Source organism: Conger conger, chromosome 2 (assembly GCF_963514075.1).
Source record: "Conger conger chromosome 2, fConCon1.1, whole genome shotgun sequence".
In the NCBI taxonomy this organism is placed as follows: Eukaryota; Metazoa; Chordata; class Actinopteri; order Anguilliformes; family Congridae; genus Conger; species Conger conger.
The window spans coordinates 84,942,810-84,962,276 of NC_083761.1; the positions used below are offsets into that span (position 1 = coordinate 84,942,810).

General features: G+C 44.5%; 1 protein-coding gene across 1 annotated transcript; it reads left to right on the forward strand.

Moving 5' to 3' along the window:
- The first annotated feature begins 4,880 nt into the window (after positions 1–4,880).
- Positions 4,881–9,985, forward strand: LOC133122405 (amine sulfotransferase-like). Its single transcript, XM_061232363.1, has 7 exons — positions 4,881–5,044; positions 5,706–5,875; positions 7,202–7,407; positions 7,696–7,822; positions 7,969–8,063; positions 8,778–8,952; positions 9,722–9,985. Exons 2-7 carry the CDS (start codon positions 5,710–5,712, stop codon positions 9,847–9,849), a joined length of 897 nt encoding a protein of 298 aa, XP_061088347.1. The 5' UTR covers positions 4,881–5,044; positions 5,706–5,709; the 3' UTR covers positions 9,850–9,985.
- The last annotated feature ends 9,482 nt before the right edge of the window (positions 9,986–19,467 follow it).

Below are 19,467 nucleotides of genomic sequence, written 5' to 3' on the forward strand. Positions count from 1 at the left end.
TAGTTGCATACCTGTAAAGTGATTGAACGTTTGTCTTAAATAGCTTAAATAGCTGTGGAATTTATCAGTAGATTAGCTTTGATTTGATATTGCTTGTGAGCACTTGTAGGCCATTTAAATAGGCGTGTCAGAGCGACGCTAGCGTATATTAGACTCGCGAAAGTTGTCCTTAGTCAGTAAGTGCATCATTCCAACCAGGTGTTGTAGTTTCGCTGCGGATTTTCCTCGATCGCTGTTAGAGTGATTGAACGTTTGTCTTAAATTCCACAGCTATTTAAGCTATTTAAGCTATTTATCAGTAGATTAGCTTTGATTTGATATTGCAATTGTAGGCGATTTAAATAGGCGTGTCAGAGCGACGCTCCGTCCCAGTTTGAGATGTTATGTTTCACCCCATCCCAGTCTGCTCTCTCCCTTGAAGACCCCCCCCTGCGACGTGGCGGAACCCCTCGAACCTCAGCTACCCCCCGCTGACCCCCTGTGAGGATTTTGCTGTCACAGGGGGAATATGGAACTGCCAGACTGACTTCATCCCTGCATATGCCTCCCTCCAGTCCCTACAATTCTTTGCCCTCACGGAGACCTGGATCACACCTGACAACACCGCCACTCCCGCTGCCCTCTCATCCTCCTTCTCGCACACTCCCCGGCCTTCCGGCCGTGGCGGTGGTACTGGTCTTTTAATTTCCCCCTCATGGAAATTCTCTCTTCTCCCTCTCTGACCTGTCCATATCCACTTTTGAATTCCATTCTGTTGCAGTATCCTACCCAACTAACCTTTTCATTGCAGTTATTTACCGTCCTCCAGGGCCCCTGGGAAACTTCCTTGATGAGCTAGACACCCTTCTCAGCTCCTTCCCTGAGGATGGCACCCCACTGATTCTCCTTGGAGATTTCAACATCCACCTTGAAGCCTCCCAGGCTGCTGCCTTCCTACCGCTAATCCACTCCTTCGGCCTCTCCCTGCAACACTCTCCTCCAACCCACAAGGCGGGCAATGTCCTAGACCTTGTCTTTGTGAGGAACTGCTCATGCTCCAATTTCACGGTTACCCCTCTGCATACATCTGATCACCACTTCATCTCATTCTCCCTCCCTCTTCCTCCCCATCCTCCTCCCCCTCCTCCCACCCACACTTCCTCAGCCCGCCGTAACCTCCACTCCCTCTCACCCTCTTCCTTTGCCAGCACTGTCACCGCCTCACTTCCCCCTCTCGAATCCTTCTTCAAACTCCCCACTGACTCTGCATCTGCCACCCTCCTTTCTTCTCTCTCCTCCACCTTTGACTCTCTGTCCCCCTGTCTCAAAGCCACCTCGCACATCCCCTCCCAGTCCTTGGATATCTGACAGACCTGACAGACCTCACAATTTACCAGTCTGTCCTGGCGGCATTCTCTTCTGCTGTCACTGCCGCCAAAGCAAAATACTATCAGACACAAATTCAGAACTCCGCTTCTAACCCCCGGAAACTGTTCTCCATTTTCTCCTCTCTCCTCAACACACCGCCTCCTCCACCTCAGTCCTCCTTCGCTGCTGATGACTCCGCAGATCCTTTACAACCACCGCCCCCCTTACTGTGCCCCCCCCCTAGGCCCATCCCTTCCTTTTCCACTTTCTCCCCCCTTACAGACTCTGATGTTTCTCAACTCCTGCTCTCCCACCGCCCTACAATCTGGACCCTTGACCCTATACCCTCTTCACTTCTCCAGACTATCACACCAGACATTCTCCCATTTGTCACCTCCCTTGTCAACTCCTCCCTGTCTTCCGGCTGTTTTCCAGCATCCTTCAAGAGGGCCCACATCACTCCATTGCTAAAAAAGCCTACCCTGGATCCCTCCATCATCCTGAACTACCGCCCGGTATCTCTTCCTTTTCTTTCTAAAACCATAGAACGAGCTGCTTCTAATCAACTTTCTTCTTTCTTTTCTAACAACAACCTGATAGACCCCCATCAGTCTGGCTTCAGATCGGGCCACTTGACAGAGACCGCGCTCCTCTCCGTCACTGAGTTGCTCCATGCCGCCCAAGCAGCCTCCCTCTCCTCTGTCCTCATTCTTCTAGATCTCTCTGCTGCCTTCGACACTGTGGATCACTCCGTCCTCCTGTCCGCCCTGTCAGCAACGGGCATCTGTGGCACAGCCCTGGACTGGATTGAGTCCTACCTCTTTGGTCACTCCTTCCAGGTTGCCTGGGCTGGTACGGTATCGACACCTCGGCCTCTTGCCACAGGAGTTCCCCAGGGCTCAGTCCTAGGCCCGCTTCTTTTTTCCCTTTACACTCGTTCCCTTGGCCCTGTGATCACTGCACATGGGCTATCCTACCACTGCTATGCGGACAATACCCAACTCTTCATCTCGTTCCCACCATCTGATACACAGGTTTCTGCCCGTATCTCTGCTTGCCTGAGTGACATCCAGAGCTGGATGGATAACCACTATCTAAAGCTCAACCCAAGCAAGACTGAAATGATATTCATTCCTGCTAATACCTCTCCCCACCTGGATTTCCCTCGGGGATACCACACTCACGCCATCACCCAGTGCAAGGAACCTCGGCATGGTGATGGACAGCAGACTCCCTTTCCGAGAACATTGCGGCGGTGACCCGGTCATGCAGGTTCTTCCTATACAACATAAGGAGAATCCGCCCCTTTCTCACCCCCTACTCGACCCAGCTCCTGGTCCAAGCGATGGTTCTGTCCTGCCTGGACTACTGCAATTCCCTCTTGGCTGGCATCCCAGCGTCCACCATCAGACCCCTCCAACTTATCCAGAATGCAGCAGCTCGTCAGGTCTTCAACCTTCCCAAATACTCACACGTCACCCCCCTGCTTACTTCCCTCCACTGGCTGCCTGTCATGGCTCGCATCAAATTCAAAACATTGGTCCTAGCCTTCCAAGCAGTTAAGGGGTCTTCCCCAGCTCACCTACGAAAAATCATCAGACCCTACACCCCTGCCAGACCTCTTCGTTCAGCCTCCACAAGCCGCTTGGCACCTCCCCCTCTCCGAACCTCCACCTCACGCTCACGACTACTGTCTGTTCTGGCTCCACGGTGGTGGAATGAACTCCCCGTTGAGGTCAGAACTGTACAATATCTCCCCACCTTCAATGCCATAAAGTGATTGTTGCAGAATTAATTCATATACAAATTAACAAATGTGTTATTAAAAAAATTCTATGGGTTGTGTGTTGAAATGAGATCTCAACAACTAAAATAAGAGTGTTGATAATCAGTAGGATCAGTAATTAATTTATTAAGAGTATGTAGCAGAATGCTGCAATCTCAAGGTCTAAACTAGTGCATTAATCACACTGAAGAGTAATTCATTTAAATGCTCTATTGTTGCCCTGTGCCCTGATTTATGGTTATTGTTACGCGATAGTGAACTAACCCAAAAGGAGGGAGTTCAGCACATTATTATACATTATATTATACTGGACTGTGTCATTACATGAAATGGGAAAAGAATCCAAAAGTTATCAATTTTCTTACTGTAACTACTGATTAAAGGTGAAAAAGTTTTGCTGTCATATGGAAATTTCCATTGGTTTAAATAAGTTTATGGCTAATGGAAGTGAATGAAAGCATGGATTACATGTGTCATTGTTAATCGTTATGTATTTGGTCATTTAATTACCTGAAGTGATACGAGTGTTTTGATACCACTTATGTGTATAACTGATTTAAAAATAAATACCATTGAAATGCTAAACAACTTTACCACCTGTTGTGTCTCTTATTACACACTACAGGTTATCTGACCTCTGACCCCTAGCAGAGGGTGGGTAACAAGTGCATCATTGCAATGCCTGAGAACAGATGTTGCAGGAACGTCTGATACTTTGGCATTCATAAATTCTCTGGTAACATCCTCAGTGATGGTTATGTCCCGTACATTGGGTCAGCATCTGTGGGGAAAGTCACACACCCTCAGGGCAGCAGCATCTGTGGGGAAAGTCACACACCCTCAGTGCAGCAGCATCTGTGGGGAAAGTCACACACCCTCAGTGCAGCAGCATCTGTGGGGAAAGTCACACACCCTCAGTGCAGCAGCATCTGTGGGGAAAAGTCACACACCCTCAGTGCAGCTGTCCCAGATTGAGGTCCTCTGGCTCTGGCCACTGGCCCTTCCATCAGGCCCACTGGTTCCTGGATGTACAGATATGTGGTGAATCATAAACTTGTTAACCAATTTAAGTGCAGCTGACACCAGATTTCCACTGATAGAGTTCAGCAGATCATCGGGTCTTCAACCTTCCCAAACGCTCTCATGGCATCCCACCCTGCCTACTTCTCTCCACCGGCTGCCTGTCACGGCTTGCGTCTAGCGGCGCAAAAAGGTTGTAGGTAGACAAGGGCGCCCTCTAGCGGGCAGTGCCTGGAAATATATTAGGAAACAGCTCAGAACCCTTACAGGGGCACGTCATAGCTAATTGACAGTTCTCATTACCGCTCATTAACATTGTTGTAACATTGTTACTCCTTTAAAAAGGCAACCTTTCAGAGTATCAAGGAATTTATTGCATTCATCAGCTTGTAAAACTATGAATAGGGTTCAAAGGTTTCAATCAGTTATGCTGCAAGTGTTTGGTTTTTATTTTGGCAATTTGTCAATTACTGTGGCTAAAGGTGGGGCAACCAGTTATTAGGTTTAAGGGGGCAGTTTGTTGTTGACAGGGGTGATTTGGGTGTTTGATACCTTTTTTCGTGAAATAAATGAAATTGCATTTTCAAGAAAATGTTTTGTGTTTACTCAGGTTCCCTTTGTCTTATGTTACATTTTGTCTAAAGATCTGAAACCATACGGTGTGAGAAATATGCAATAATAAAGGAAATCAGGAAGGATTGTGGAAATGGTCATGTGACAGGGAGGGGGAACAGGCCTGGGAGTGGGGCGTGAGTTTGTGAATGTTCAAAGGTCGCCAAAGAAGAAGTTTGCCTCAATATGTGCCGATTATTCTCTGGAATACATTAACAGCTTAGAGCACTCTGACATCAGTGATATATATTGACATCGTCGTCACGTTCCTCAAAACCGGTGAGACTTCTGTCGTGTGTGTGTGTGTGTCTATGGGTTGTTGGAAAAATGTCCTTTTTAACATTTCACAAGTGAGCATTGTCTGATGAAACAGATCCAGTAAAAACATAACAATAGCTATTCTTCTCTTTAACTTTCGTATTCATTTGCAAAGAAATTACAGAAAGTGAGAAAGCTTACCGGCTTTCTGATTTGAATCAGACATAGTAAGACTCTTATACACACTTTTCCTGAAGGGGGGGCTTTACCAAAACAAAAAGACATGAAGCTGGCCATGAACATTTTTCAGTATTTTGTCTTCTGAATACCCCTTGTAGACCTTGCTGTAAGACCAGAATGTGCTAGCTGAGAAGCAGAGACATTAAGGTCAAAGGCTGTCTGTCTACTGGAGAGAGACAGAGAAAGATTCATAGGAAGCACCTAATTCAGAAAGCGGTCTAATAGTAATAAGGATTATCACTAAAAGGTTATTTGTAATCATGTGATTGTCTTTAACACACATTGTCAATTAAGAATCAATTAATGGTCAATTAAATCAATTACCATTACAGGGTGCATATGCGTCTATTACTACTGCAGCTGTTTCTACTCCATATTTGTCGGTGGAAATTGAAGCTTCACATTGTTTGAGTTCCCCCTTTCTATTTCCATCTCGTTTCAGATTGATGGCTCAGCAGGAGTACAAGCGTCTTAGCGATGCCTTGTTCACGTACAAGGGAACAGCCTACCCTATTGATGACAGCTATGAACTTACTCCGGAATATCTTGACAGCATGGAACACTTTGAGATCAGAGACAGTGACGTTTTTCTTGTCACTTACCCAAAATCTGGTGAGACTTTCCTTGATCTGAACTGAACTTAAATGGCTGCATGTAAGCTGAAGCTGCTGCTGTAATGTTTCTGTATCTGTCCTGTGTATATTTATGTTTATTCTTGTTATCTATTCATTTTTCATTCATTTTTCATATATCCTTGGTTATTATTTTCCATTACAGTTCTCATTTGTCATCCCCTGTTGTGTCTGCGTCTGAATGTTTACCAGCCTGGTCATTCCCCTGTCTGCGTGTCCCACTATTCGGGTGGTTACGGTAGTTTCGGGTTTTCAAACATTCCTTCCAAACTCGCGATTCTTACTTCCTGCTTCTCTTGGTAGTTAAATGTTGTAAAGCACTATTCTTACTAACTACTACTAATCTAGATATTGTACAGTACTAATCCGATTAATACACTTACTGTCTGTCTAATTAACTAACAGTCACTTTTATTGGGTAGTTTAGAAATATTCACGTAACTAATTCACTAACGCAATCTCTTAGTGTTTCTGCACTGTTCTGTAACTCCGCCTCCCTATGCTATCCCTGATTACTCGTTTAGTTTCAGCGAAGTGTTCGCACCTGTCTCTAACTACGTCTTCAAACTATGCAAATGTCTACTCCCTTATCCGGAGCCGTATGTTTTACATGTTTGGTTATATGCATCCAGTCCGCGTTTTCATCTCCCTCCTGTTATGATGTTATTACCCTATTATGTTTCCCCATCTGTTGTAAGCCTATTTCTTGAGATTCCAAAAGACACCCCTTCGCCTTTGATTTCCGAGCTTGCCTTACCCTCTTGTTTTGTTTGCCCTTCTGATTTTCTAGTTTTTGCCTTCGCCCTTTTGTACTTTCACCTATTGATTTTCTCGATTTTTGACCCTTTTGCCTGTTTTCTCGACCATTCTTTTGCCTTCTGTTTTTGTCTTCGTATTGGATCTCCTGGCTACAAAATCGGACTAATAAACTATGTTTTTGGATTATCCGCTGGTCCACTCCTTATATGAAGTACATATAAAGAGTGGAAAGCAAAGACACAGGTGGAATGAATTAATGAATGTGAATGAAATAGCAAACGGAAAACAGACTACGGTGGTCACAGAAGGTAATAAAAGGCGAAACGTGAGGAACTTAGACAGAAAACAGAGAAACACAGATGTCAAAAGGGCACAGACGTGACAAGTACATTTTGAGGCAATACACCCATTTTGCACGTTTCCAAAGCAAGCTTATTGCCAACGTGTCCGTGTGTCCAGTTTGAGGCCACATACACTGACATTTTTACTTCATTACAGCAACTGTAATCTCTCTTTCTCTCTCTCTTTGCCTCCCTCCCTCCCTCAGGCACAGTATGGACCCAGCGCATTGTTACCTTGCTGTATGAAGAGGACTTCCCAGACTCTGTGGACAAGAACTCACTTGAGCGCATGCCCTGGCTGGAGGTCTTGGTTAAAGGTGCAGACTACACCAAACGGCCATCACCCAGGCTGTTCTGCTCCCATCTGCAGGAGCACCTGGTCCCCAGAGGCCTGCAGGAGAAGAAGGCCAAAGTAAGTCAGGTGGAGGTGCCCCATGGACATCACGCATTGTACTCTTCATTTATGTCCATAGACTGTATACCTGTACACCCTGTAGGTCAGTGCAGGTTCAGTAGATTTACTGCGCATGTATGAGAGTACTAATTTGGCTGCTGATGGCAGGAGTAAATTCACATTTAGTCCCCAAACTATTTGTATGTGATGGCACAGACATTTATTCACAAAGCTCTGAATTAAGATGAATTAGATTCATATTTTTCACATTTGTGACAGTAAGCCTGCTGTATCGGTTTCGTTCAGGTCATCTACATCACCAGGAACCCCAAAGATGTCCTAATCTCTTACTTTCATTTCACAAATTGCGTGCCCAGGTGGGAGAAACATGAAGACTTGGATGAAACACTGGATAAATTTTTCTCTGGTTGGAGTAAGTTTGTGTCAGGGTTCTGACAGCCATGAGTGTTAAAATGATTTTCTCTCTTTCACTGGTCTTCTCAGTGGATACCATTAACCATCCTTGTATCCATTTTCATTTTCATCTGGTTCCGCCCCCTAATCTTGAATGATTTCCAGTGGTTGGTGGTTGCTGGTTTGACCACATGAAGGGATGGCACAGCAACAGAAACAAGTACAACATTCTCTTTCTAAGCTATGAAGAAATGATCAAGGTGATGTTGATGAAGGGGGGGGGGGGTTTCTCAGTATTGAAAAAATTGCATACAAAATACACGACTTGCATTTGTTTGTACAGAATGAAGAGAACTACGAAACAAGTTCAACCAAATTCTGCAAAAACATTACTTGAGCACCAAGCAGCGAGGCAGCATAAAGTATAAACATTTATATTGCTTAGTTTCCCTTAGGTGTTTTCTTATTTTGAGGCTGTTTTCCAAAAAAGTTTCCAAAATAGTTATATATAAGCATATCAGACCATAAGCCTATGCTTGTCATATTTTTTAAATTATGAATATTTACTGTAATTCCACATTTAATGTCATGCCAGTCTCTCCATGCATATAGATATATCATACAAACAGCTTTCAGACTGAGTTTTGGTAAATGGTTGGCATTTATAAAGCACCATACAATTGATACTTCTCATTCACCCATTCATACACACATTCACACACCGATGGCAACTGGCTGCCATGCAAGGCACCAACCAGCTTGTCAGGAACATTTGGGGGTTAGATGTCTTGCTCAGGGACACTTTGACACAGCCCAGGCAGGGGATCAAACCGGCAACCCTCCAACTGCCAGACAACTGCTCTTACTGCCTGAGCCATGTCACCCCCGAGTTGTGTTCAAATGCTGAGTTTTGTTCAAATGCTATTTCATGTCAAATGTTATAACGCTCTGTTTTGATTTGAACTTTTTTTTAGGACCTGAGATCTGTAGTTGTGAAGATCAGTGAGTTTGTGGGGAAAAACGTGTCTGATGCAGCAACTGATGAAATAGTGAAGCGAGTCACCTTCACGAAGATGAAGGTCGATCCTTTGGCAAACTATGACTTCATGAACAAAGAGAACAAAGAGAAGGGATCATTTCTACGCAAAGGTGAGGAAAAGCTAAAAACTCAAAAGATGCCTCTGTGATCAGAATGAAATCACCTGATATCTTTGTCAAGGTCAGTCCTTGAGGGACTCAATAGCCAGAATTACTTTGGTAAATATCCATCTGTATATCCACACTCACTGTTTGTTGAGAATGTATCTGTATAGAAGGTGGAAGAGGCTGTCCTAAATGCATGAAATGTTAACACAAATGAATAAAGTTCAGAGGTTTCTAAATTGTATCGCTGCAATAAAGGGGTTTAGATAAATCTGCACCATTCTCTGCACTCTCAAGTAATTCAATAAAATGGTGGTAAAATTACTACCTTTTTTCCCCATTCACAAAATTCATTTTAGTTCATTTCCTGAACTCAGCAAACTGAAATGGAATGAACTCCAACCCTCCAATCCTCTGCCCCCCGACTCAGTCTGTCAGTTCCCTGAAGGAGGATGTGTACTACACTCAGTCCACTTTACCTGCTGTTACATTTATAGTCTCAATAGCTCAAATACTTTCTCTTATAGGTTCCCCATGGAACACTCTGCAATAAGATTGGGAGCGGTTTTCAATATGATCATTTTGAGCACTAGACACTTCTGTCAGATGTTATCTTACCAAAGAAATCCCTAATAACAATAATAATAGCAATATTATTCTTACTTCTGATGATTAATCGTATCATTTCATTTTTTAAATCTAAAGCAATACAATTGGCTATCACTGTTATATTACCGCTGAAGGTAATAGTTACCTGTGTGTTGTTGTGATTCAGGTACAATTGGGGACTGGAAGAACAACCTTACGGTGGCTCAGAGTGAACGCTTCGACAAAGTCTTCCAGGAGAGGATGAAGGACTTCCCTCTGACCTTCATCTGGGACATCAGTGAGCTCCGTGGCTGATGTTTCAGATGTCATCTATAAACTGGACAGAGTATACAGTGCAGTCCATAAGTATTTGGACAGTAACATACTTTTTGTTGTGCTCCCTGTACTCCAGCAAATGAACAGTTCAAATAAAACAACCACTATTAATGTGCAGGCTTTCAGCTTTAATTTGATGGCATCTATATTGGGTAAACCATGTAGGAATTACAGCCCCTTTCATCGATAGTCCCCCACTAGTTTTTATAAAATAGGACATGAAGTTAGAAAGATAACTGTACAATATTACATGCACATACCAGGGGACAACGACAACAAGCGACAAGTTACATTCTCCGTTGTTACGGAAACAGTGAAGGACACATGACATAAGGGCCTAGTCGTGTGCACATGTGCACATTCACAATGTAAAATCTTAATTCACAATTCATATAAATATTGAAAAATACAGACTGAAAAACAGGCATCGCAGATAAAACATACTTTTACATTTACATTTTAGTCATTTGGCAGACACATTTAATCCAAAGCGACTTACAAGTGCATAGGTTCTTCCACAAGTTAAAACATCACATCCATAACTAGTAAAATACACATGAAGTGCTGTTATAAACAAAAATACAGTACTATATAATACAATACTGAAGTCCAAAGATCAGCTTTAGCTGGCATGGACAATTGTTTAAAGGTACAATAGGTAAGATTTTTGTGTAAAAACATTGTAAATCCTTTCATATCGTTGAAAAAGGCTCACTGACATGTTGACTCACCCTCTGTCCGTGTTTATAGTCTTTACATTTCTAAATATACAGTTGACGGGCTGTCACTCTGTATCAAAACGCTGCACAGCTGGATAACAATACAAGCTCATTGGGTGAAAATTTGTTCTAATTGCCGCTGGCCAAATTGCACTCCAGACATTCGATCACAAAACCTGTACACTATTGCTTATTATCCAAGCGAAGACTACATACCTAGTTATACAACAATACCAGTTCGCTATCGGCAGCAACAAACAAATTAGCCATAGTGAGCTCCACGAATTTTTCTCGGTGTAAATTCGGCAATAGCGAATTTGCTTGTTGCTACCAAAAACGAACTCGTGTCGTTTTATAACTAGATATGAATTCTCCGCTTGGATACTAACCAATAGAAGCCTATACAGAGTTTCAGCGATCGCTTGTCGGGAATTTGGGAAGCTACACGTTCTGTTAGTTTCTTTACGTGTTCAATCATGCGTGTTTAGCTAAATTTTAATTTGTCTCAAATATCTGTTATATAGCCAGCTAGTTACATCGCCAAGTACGTTGCTTGCTCATAATATTGCCTCGTTGACTAGCTAAAGTGAAAACCTCAAAAATACAAAAACATATAAATAGTGTTGTGTCGCACACAAAATACAATATTTCATAAAGTCATCTGTTCGACGCACATTTTCTTAATAGAACACTACGAAAAGACGTGTGTAAGAAGAGAAAAAAAAATCTTGTTAGCAAAATAAATGTGAAACAAAGATCTGTTTCCACCATTCCCTACATTTATAACAAAAATAACCATATTTAGACATGCAGAAAGTATTTTAAAAACAAAGTAAAGTGTTGTAAAAACAACGAAACAGTGAAGCTATAGGTATCCTGTGTGTGAGTGATCTGAAACAAATTTTCCTATAGTATTTCATGATAAATTGGGAATTTGAACCAAAGAGTTTGGAAGTGCAAGATTGCTTCAAAGATGTGGATGCACAATGCACAATGAAAATTGCGACTGATATTAGCGCCAAAGTGATCGTAAAAAACTGTACCAGGGAGCAGAATCCCGCATGTATCGTTCCTGAAACATCCGCTTTACCTCCCGATGGAACAGGCAAGTTAGGGCCATTCACAAGACAATTCTAATCTTACTTTTTAAAACATGCTTTGATAAACTCATCCAACAGCCCTCAGAGAGAGGAGACAGCACAGGGGAGCGCTGGAGGGCAGCTCAGAGCTAAAATACACATTTCAGAGATCACATAACATTACCCAATTGAATGAATGTAAAACCCTTCCTTTCACAGAAGATGCATGAGTTTATGAATGAATGCTACAGTGCACTGGGCACCATATTCACTAGCTAGAAACCCCTCGCTCTTCCCACCTCTCCAGTTCATTCCATTTGAAATAACGGTCACTGGCTTGGTAAGGTAACCATCGTTAGCCATCTAGCTAGCTCTAGCGAATAACAGCTGTAACTTAGCTGGCTAAATGCTGCTCTGGTTACTGGCCAACATATATTAGCTAGACAAATCATATAACAAAGCAAACTACTTCGATATAGGGTTAGATATACTTAGCTGTATACACTTGTTTGTGACTCAGCTAGCAGTATTCCTCTCATGTTTATGTTAACTAATGTTAGGCTACTAGTGTTCGCTAGCTTGCTAGCTTAGCAAAATGATTGAAGTGTTATTTATGTATTATAAAAGTCACAGATATCATACCGTAAATTATTATTTGGGTTTTCTAATGGCTTACCTGTTCTCAAGCCGAGCTAAAATTAAATGTCTCTTACGGTCTCTCCTCAAGTGCATCGATGCATATAGCTTGCGTGATGGCGCCCTCCAGAGTAACTGAAAACATCTATCTGAGCTGCGGTCAGTCAACGTGCATTCACATTTTTATTTTCCGATTCGTATTATTTGATAAGAAAGTTGCTACTTCATCTAAAACATTGAAAAAGCAGCAAACTACCGAACGTGGCCTATTTGATGATAATAATAATAATAATAATAATAATAATAATAATAAACTTAAAATTTATATGACAGCTTTCATACAAAAAATGTACCTGACAGTGCTTTACATTAAGCCAATGACAAAGAATGACAAAGACAACACATTGTAAAAATAATAAACACTGATTTTGGAAATATATCCACACAACAAACAAGACAAACACGTTGGGGCCTTTCCCCTGTACCTCCCTCAAGTGGGACGACACTGATTGTGAGAATATGACATCCCCAACAACCAACTAGCAAGTAACAGAACACTATACGTGCTGGACACAACAAGTTGAGAGCAAGAAATAAAAATGAAATATTTATACAAATAAAAAAACAAATATCCCAGTGCTACAATGAAGTTTGATTCAAGATGAAATTGCTTTATGTCATTCATGTAAAAAAAATTCGCATTCTCTTTGGAGAATTAAAAAAAACAATTATTCGTTATTGATACAACTTCATATATTAGGCCGATGTCCGGTAGGCTTCCACAGGGAGTTTTCTGTTAAAATGATCACGTCACTGTATTTTCAGTGAGTAGGACTACGTCACAGTAGTTTATTTTTTTAAATAAATAACGGTTATTAACGTCGGCCAGATCATAAACCTACCTACTTTACAGAGTTCAGTCGATTTTATAACCTTTTCTCATCCGTATTCGCATTCTTGATAACAGCAAATTTGTTTCGGTCTCTTCTGAAATTGTAAGTCTTCAGAAATATATTTTCCATGTACAGCGAATAAGCTATGCTAAAGTTTTATTTTCATGTAGCTAGAATGCCATAAGAACCCCCATTGCAAGAGCAGCAATGTGCGGTGTTTGATGAGTGTTTGGGGAAATGTGTGGGCGATAAGGGCCACGGAAACGGCGTTTTTGACCATGTTTGTCTCATTTTTTTCTCAGTTGAATTCAATAGTAGTGATCGTTATCGTCATTGTGGCAAGTTGTTTTTTTACTTAACGTTAATATAATATATTGTTGAGCTAAGAATGTTATTTTCCGGAGCGATATTACCAACATAAATGTACGTTAAATGTTAATTTGCTCATGGAAATGTAGGGTAACTTAATCATACGAATTATTGTGTGAAATATTCGTTCATGGAATACATTTCATCTATGTACATGAAATGCAATTAGCTACTTAATTTTCTTTAGCGGCTTGTAGGCTACAACGCTGCCTTTTTGGGGGGAAATTTGCTCTGTGTGCACTTAATTATCCTGTCTGTGATTGATTTTTCTTCCGTTCATTCATTTTTCTCCAGGTTAAAAACAGGAAGTCTTTTTATTTTAGACATGAACTACCACTTTACATGGCTTAGCTAGCCGACTGCCTTTTAGAATGAGATGATTAATGTTTAATTTCCATTTTAACATTGCTTTCGAAGTGAGCGAGACGAGGAAAAGTGAGAAGATTCGGAAACTTCAACAGGAACTGATTGCCTGCAAGGACTCTGCTTCCGAAGTTGAAGACCTTCGTGCGGAGCTGAAGGTAAGATCGGTAGTAGTGGGCAGTTTGGCCAGCTGATTAACAATGATGTTCTAACACTGTGGCACTTGGCATCTCACAGCTACACACATAGTTGTGATTTATGTGGAATCGATTCTGACAAAGATCAGATCGATTGACAAATCGATTTTGGCAAAGTGATGAATGTCCTCTTTTGAACAGGAATTGTCCAGCTGTCTTGTAGAGGAGGCAACTCAAAGCGACAGTGCAACATCGTCCAGGCCTTGCAGAAGTTGCTTTCAGCCATGGGAAATACCTGCCAGAAAGAAGCAGCAAAGGCTGAGGAACATGGACTTCAGGAAGAAGAGCTGGCCTTAAGAAAACTGATGGGAAACATGCCTAAGAAGAGGAAGGACAAAGTGCTGGCTGCTATAGCCGTGACGCTCAAGATGGGTGAGGAGAAGCTGACAGCCATGGAGCACATCTGTCAGGCTGAGGAGGATAAACTGGCAGCTGTAACCAAGCTGTATGAGGCCGCAACGGACAACCTGACAGCTGAGAAACAGCTTGGACAGGAGAGAGGAAAACACCTGCAGACCGTGACGCAGATATGCAGGAACAAGGAGGAGGAGCTTGTTGCCATGTCAGAGCTGTGTCAGACCAAGGAATACAAACTGACTGTCATGACCAAGCTGTACGAGGCTGCAAGGGACGACCTGACAGCTGAGAAACAGCTTGGACAGGAGAGAGGAAAACACCTGCAGAACGTGACGCGGTTGTGCAGGAAGAAGGAGGAAGAACTGGCTGCCATGTCAGAGCTGTGTCAGATCAAGGAAGACAAACTGACTGTCATGACCAAGCTGTACGAGGCTGCAAGGGATAACCTGACAGCCGAGAAACATCTTGGACAGGAGAGAGGAAAACACCTGGAGAACGTGATGCGGTTGTGCAGGAAGAAGGAGGAAGAACTGGCTGCCATGACTTCAAAGAATAAGACAAGCAAAGAGACACTGGCAGCCATGTCAGACCTGTGGCAGCCCATGGCGAAAACACTGGCAGACATGACCTACCTGTACGAGGCTGCAAGGGATGACCTGGCAGCTGAGAAGCAGCTTGGACAGGAGAGAGGAGAAAGGCTGGAGACCATGACGCAGTTATGCAGGAACAGGGAGCAGGAGTTGGCTGCCATGACTGCAAAGCATGAGAAAAGCGAAGAGAAGCTGGCGGCCATGTCAGACCTGTGGCAGACCACGGAGAAGACACTGAAAGACGTTACCTACCTGTACGAAGCTACAATGGACAAGCTGGCTGCCGAGAAGCAGCTTGGACAGGACAGAGGAGAAAGTCTGGAGATGCAGTTATGCAGGAACAATGTGGAGGATCTGGGTTCTGTGACTTCAAAGCCTGACACAAATGAAGAGAAGTCAGCGGCCATGTCAGACCTGCTCGAGACCATGGAGAAGAAGCTGACAGACTTGACCTACTTTTACGACGCTACAAGGGACAAACTGGAGGACCCGGCATGGTTTGGTCAGCAGAGTATGATCAGCCTGAAGGCTGTGATGCAGCTCTTTCAGGACAAGGAGCAGGAGCTGGCCGCCATGACTTTGAAGTTTAAGACAGGCAAAGAGAAGCTGCCGGCCGTGTCAGACCTGTGGCAGACCACGGAGAAGAAACTGACAGTCTTGACCTCCCTGTACAAGGCGACAAGGGAGAAACTGGCAGCCGAGAAGCAAATTCGACAGGAGGGAGGACAAAGCCTGGAGATGCAGTTATGCAGGAACAATGTGGAGGATCTGGGTTCTGTGACTTCAAAGCCTGACACAAATGAAGAGAAGCTAGCGGCCATGTCAGACCTGCTCGAGACCATGGAGAAGAAGCTGACAGACTTGACCTACTTTTACGACGCTACAAGGGACAAACTGGAGGACCCGGCATGGTTTGGTCAGCAGAGTATGATCAGCCTGAAGGCTGTGATGCAGCTCTTTCAGGACAAGGAGCAGGAGCTGGCTGCCATGACTTTGAAGTTTGAGACAGGCAAAGAGAAGCTGCCGGCCGTGTCAGACCTGTGGCAGACCACGGAGAAGAAACTGACAGTCTTGACCTCCCTGTACAAGGCGACAAGGCAGAAACTGGCAGCCGAGAAGCAAATTTGACAGCAGGGAGGAGAAAACCTGGAGACTGTGCATGAGACAAACGAAGAGGGAAAGTTCTTCAGCTAAGGTGGTGGCGAGGGGGTGGGGGGGGTGGAGGTCGAACGATGGGAGGGGGGTGGGCGAGGGGAAGCTGGTCTGCTTATTCATTGCATTTACAAACTCTAAATAGCCGCTCGTCCACTGATAGATGTGATTGAGAGCGTGGCAGTGAGGGATTTCCTTTAGGTGTGATTGAGAGAGCGTGGCAGTGGAGGATTTCCTTTTGGTGTGATTGAGAGAGCGTGGCAGTGGAGGATTTCCTTTTGGTGTGATTGAGGGAGTGGCAGTGGGGGATTTCCTTTAGGTGTGATTGAGAGCGTGGCAGTGGGGGATTTCCTTTAGATGTGATTGAGAGCGTGACAGTTGGGGGATTTCCTTTAGGTGTGATTGAGAGCATGGCAGTGGGGGATTTCCTTTAGGTGTGATTGAGAGCGTGGCAGTGGGGGATTTCCTTTAGGTGTGATTGAGAGCGTGGCAGTGGGGGATTTCCTTTAGGTGTGATTGAGAGCGTGGCAGTGGGGGATTTCCTTTAGGTGTGATTGAGAGCGTGGCAGTGGGGGATTTCCTTTAGGTGTGATTGAGAACGTGGCAGTGGGGGATTTCCTTTAGGTGTGATTGAGGAGTGGCAGTGGGGGATTCCCTTTAGATGTGATTGAGAGCGTGACAGTTGGGGGATTTCCTTTAGGTGTGATTGAGAGCATGGCAGTGGGGGATTTCCTTTAGGTGTGATTGAGAGCGTGGCAGTGGGGGATTTCCTTTAGGTGTGATTGAGAGTGTGGCAGTGGGGGATTTCCTTTAGGTGTGATTGAGAGCGTGGCAGTGGGGGATTTCCTTTAGGTGTGATTGAGAGCGTGGCAGTGGGGGATTTCCTTTAGGTGTGATTGAGAGCGTGGCAGTGGAGGATTTCCTTTTGGTGTGATTGAGAGAGCGTGGCAGTGGGGGATTTCCTTTTGGTGTGATTGAGGGAGTGGCAGTGGGGGATTTCCTTTAGGTGTGATTGAGAGCGTGGCAGTGGGGGATTTCCTTTAGATGTGATTGAGAGCGTGACAGTTGGGGGATTTCCTTTAGGTGTGATTGAGAGCATGGCAGTGGGGGATTTCCTTTAGGTGTGATTGAGAGCGTGGCAGTGGGGGATTTCCTTTAGGTGTGATTGAGAGCGTGGCAGTGGGGGATTTCCTTTAGGTGTGATTGAGAACGTGGCAGTGGGGGATTTCCTTTAGGTGTGATTGAGGAGTGGCAGTGGGGGATTCCCTTTAGATGTGATTGAGAGCGTGACAGTTGGGGGATTTCCTTTAGGTGTGATTGAGAGCGTGGCAGTGGGGGATTTCCTTTAGGTGTGATTGAGAGCGTGGCAGTGGGGGATTTCCTTTAGGTGTGATTGAGAGTGTGGCAGTGGGGGATTTCCTTTAGGTGTGATTGAGAGCGTGGCAGTGGGGGATTTCCTTTAGGTGTGATTGAGAGCGTGGCAGTGGGGGATTTCCTTTAGGTGTGATTGAGAGCGTGGCAGTGGGCAATTTCCTTTAGGTGTGATTGAGAGCGTGGCAGTGAGGGATTTCCTTTAGGTGTGATTGACAGCGTGGCAGTGGGGGATTTCCTTTAGGTGTGATTGAGGAGTGGCAGTGGGGGATTTCCTTTAGGTGTGATTGAGAGCGTGGCAGTGGGGGATTTCCTTTAGGTGTGATTGAGAGCGTGGCAGTGGGGTATTTCCTTTAGGTGTGATTGAGAGCGTGGCAGTGGGGCAGCAGACCTGGGACCGTGTCGGCCACTCAGGGAAGAGGGGCTGTGGTGACGGGTGTGGAATGGCGAGAGGGAGGAGGCAGCTGCCCATAGTGCAGCACAGAGTGTGGGGAGTGTGGAGCACAGGGGGAGGGGGACTTACCAGTGTGTGGTGTAGTGGGTCTCGGTGCAGTGCGGACACTTAAACCCTCTACACCCCACACTGGTAAGTACTCTGGGGAGGGTGGGGGGGGGTATTGCCAGTGTGTGGTGTAGTGGGTCGCCATGCAGTGCGGACACTTAAACCCAGTACACCCCACACTGGTAAGTACCCCCACCTTCTGTGCTCCACACTCACTCCACTCTGTGCTCACTCTCGGACCCTCTCCTGAGCCTGCCCACATGGCACAGACCAGCCCAGACTCAACCACCCCAGTGTGAGAGGGGGGTCCACACACACTCACACACACACACACACGCACACTCACACATACACACTCACATACACACACACTCACACACATACACACACACATAAACACACCCGCACACACACATGCACACACACACACACACTCACATACACACTCACACACACATACACACACACACACTCACACATACATACACACTCACATACACGCACACACACTCACACATACATACACACTCACAGCACACAGTGCGCGTGTATGTGAGTGTGTATGTATGTGTGAGTGTGTGTGTGTGTGAGAGAGTGTGTGTGTGTGTGTGTGTGAATGTGTTTGCGTGTATGTGAGTGTGTATATATGTGTGAGAGTGTGTGTGGTTGTGTGTGAGTGTGTTTATGTTTGTGTGTGACAGTGTGTGTGTGTGTGTGTGTGTATGTGAGTGTGTGTGTGAGAGAGTGTGTGTGTGAATGTGTTTGTGTGTGCATGTATGTGAGTGTGAGAGTGTATGTGTGAGTGTGTGTGTGTATATGTGTGTGTGAGTGTGTATGTGAGTGTGTGTGTGTGAGAGTGTGTGTGAGTGTGTTTATGTGTGTGTATGTGTGTTGCAGTGTGTTTATGTTTGTGTGTGACAGTGTGAGTGTGTGTGTGAGAGAGTGTGTGTGTGAATGTGTTTGTGTGTGCATGTATGTGAGTGTGAGAGTGTATGTATGTGTGAGTGTGTATGTGTATATGTGTGTATGTGAGTGTGTATGTGTGAGTGTGTGTGTGTGTGTGTGTGAGAGTGTGTGTGTGTGTGTGTGAATGTGTATATATGTGTGAGAGTGTGTGTGGTTGTGTGTGAGTGTGTTTATGTTTGTGTGTGACAGTGTGTGTGTGTGTGTGTATGTGAGTGTGAGAGTGTATGTATGTGTGAGTGTGTGTGTGTGTGTGTGTGTGTGTGAGTGTGTTTATGTGTGTGACAGTGTGTGTGTGTGTGTGTGTGTGTGTGTGCGCCTCGGTGTGTATGTGGTGTGTGTGTGCCTCTGTGTGCATGTGTGTGCACCTCTGTGTGTATGTGTGTGTGCCTCTGTGCATGTGAGT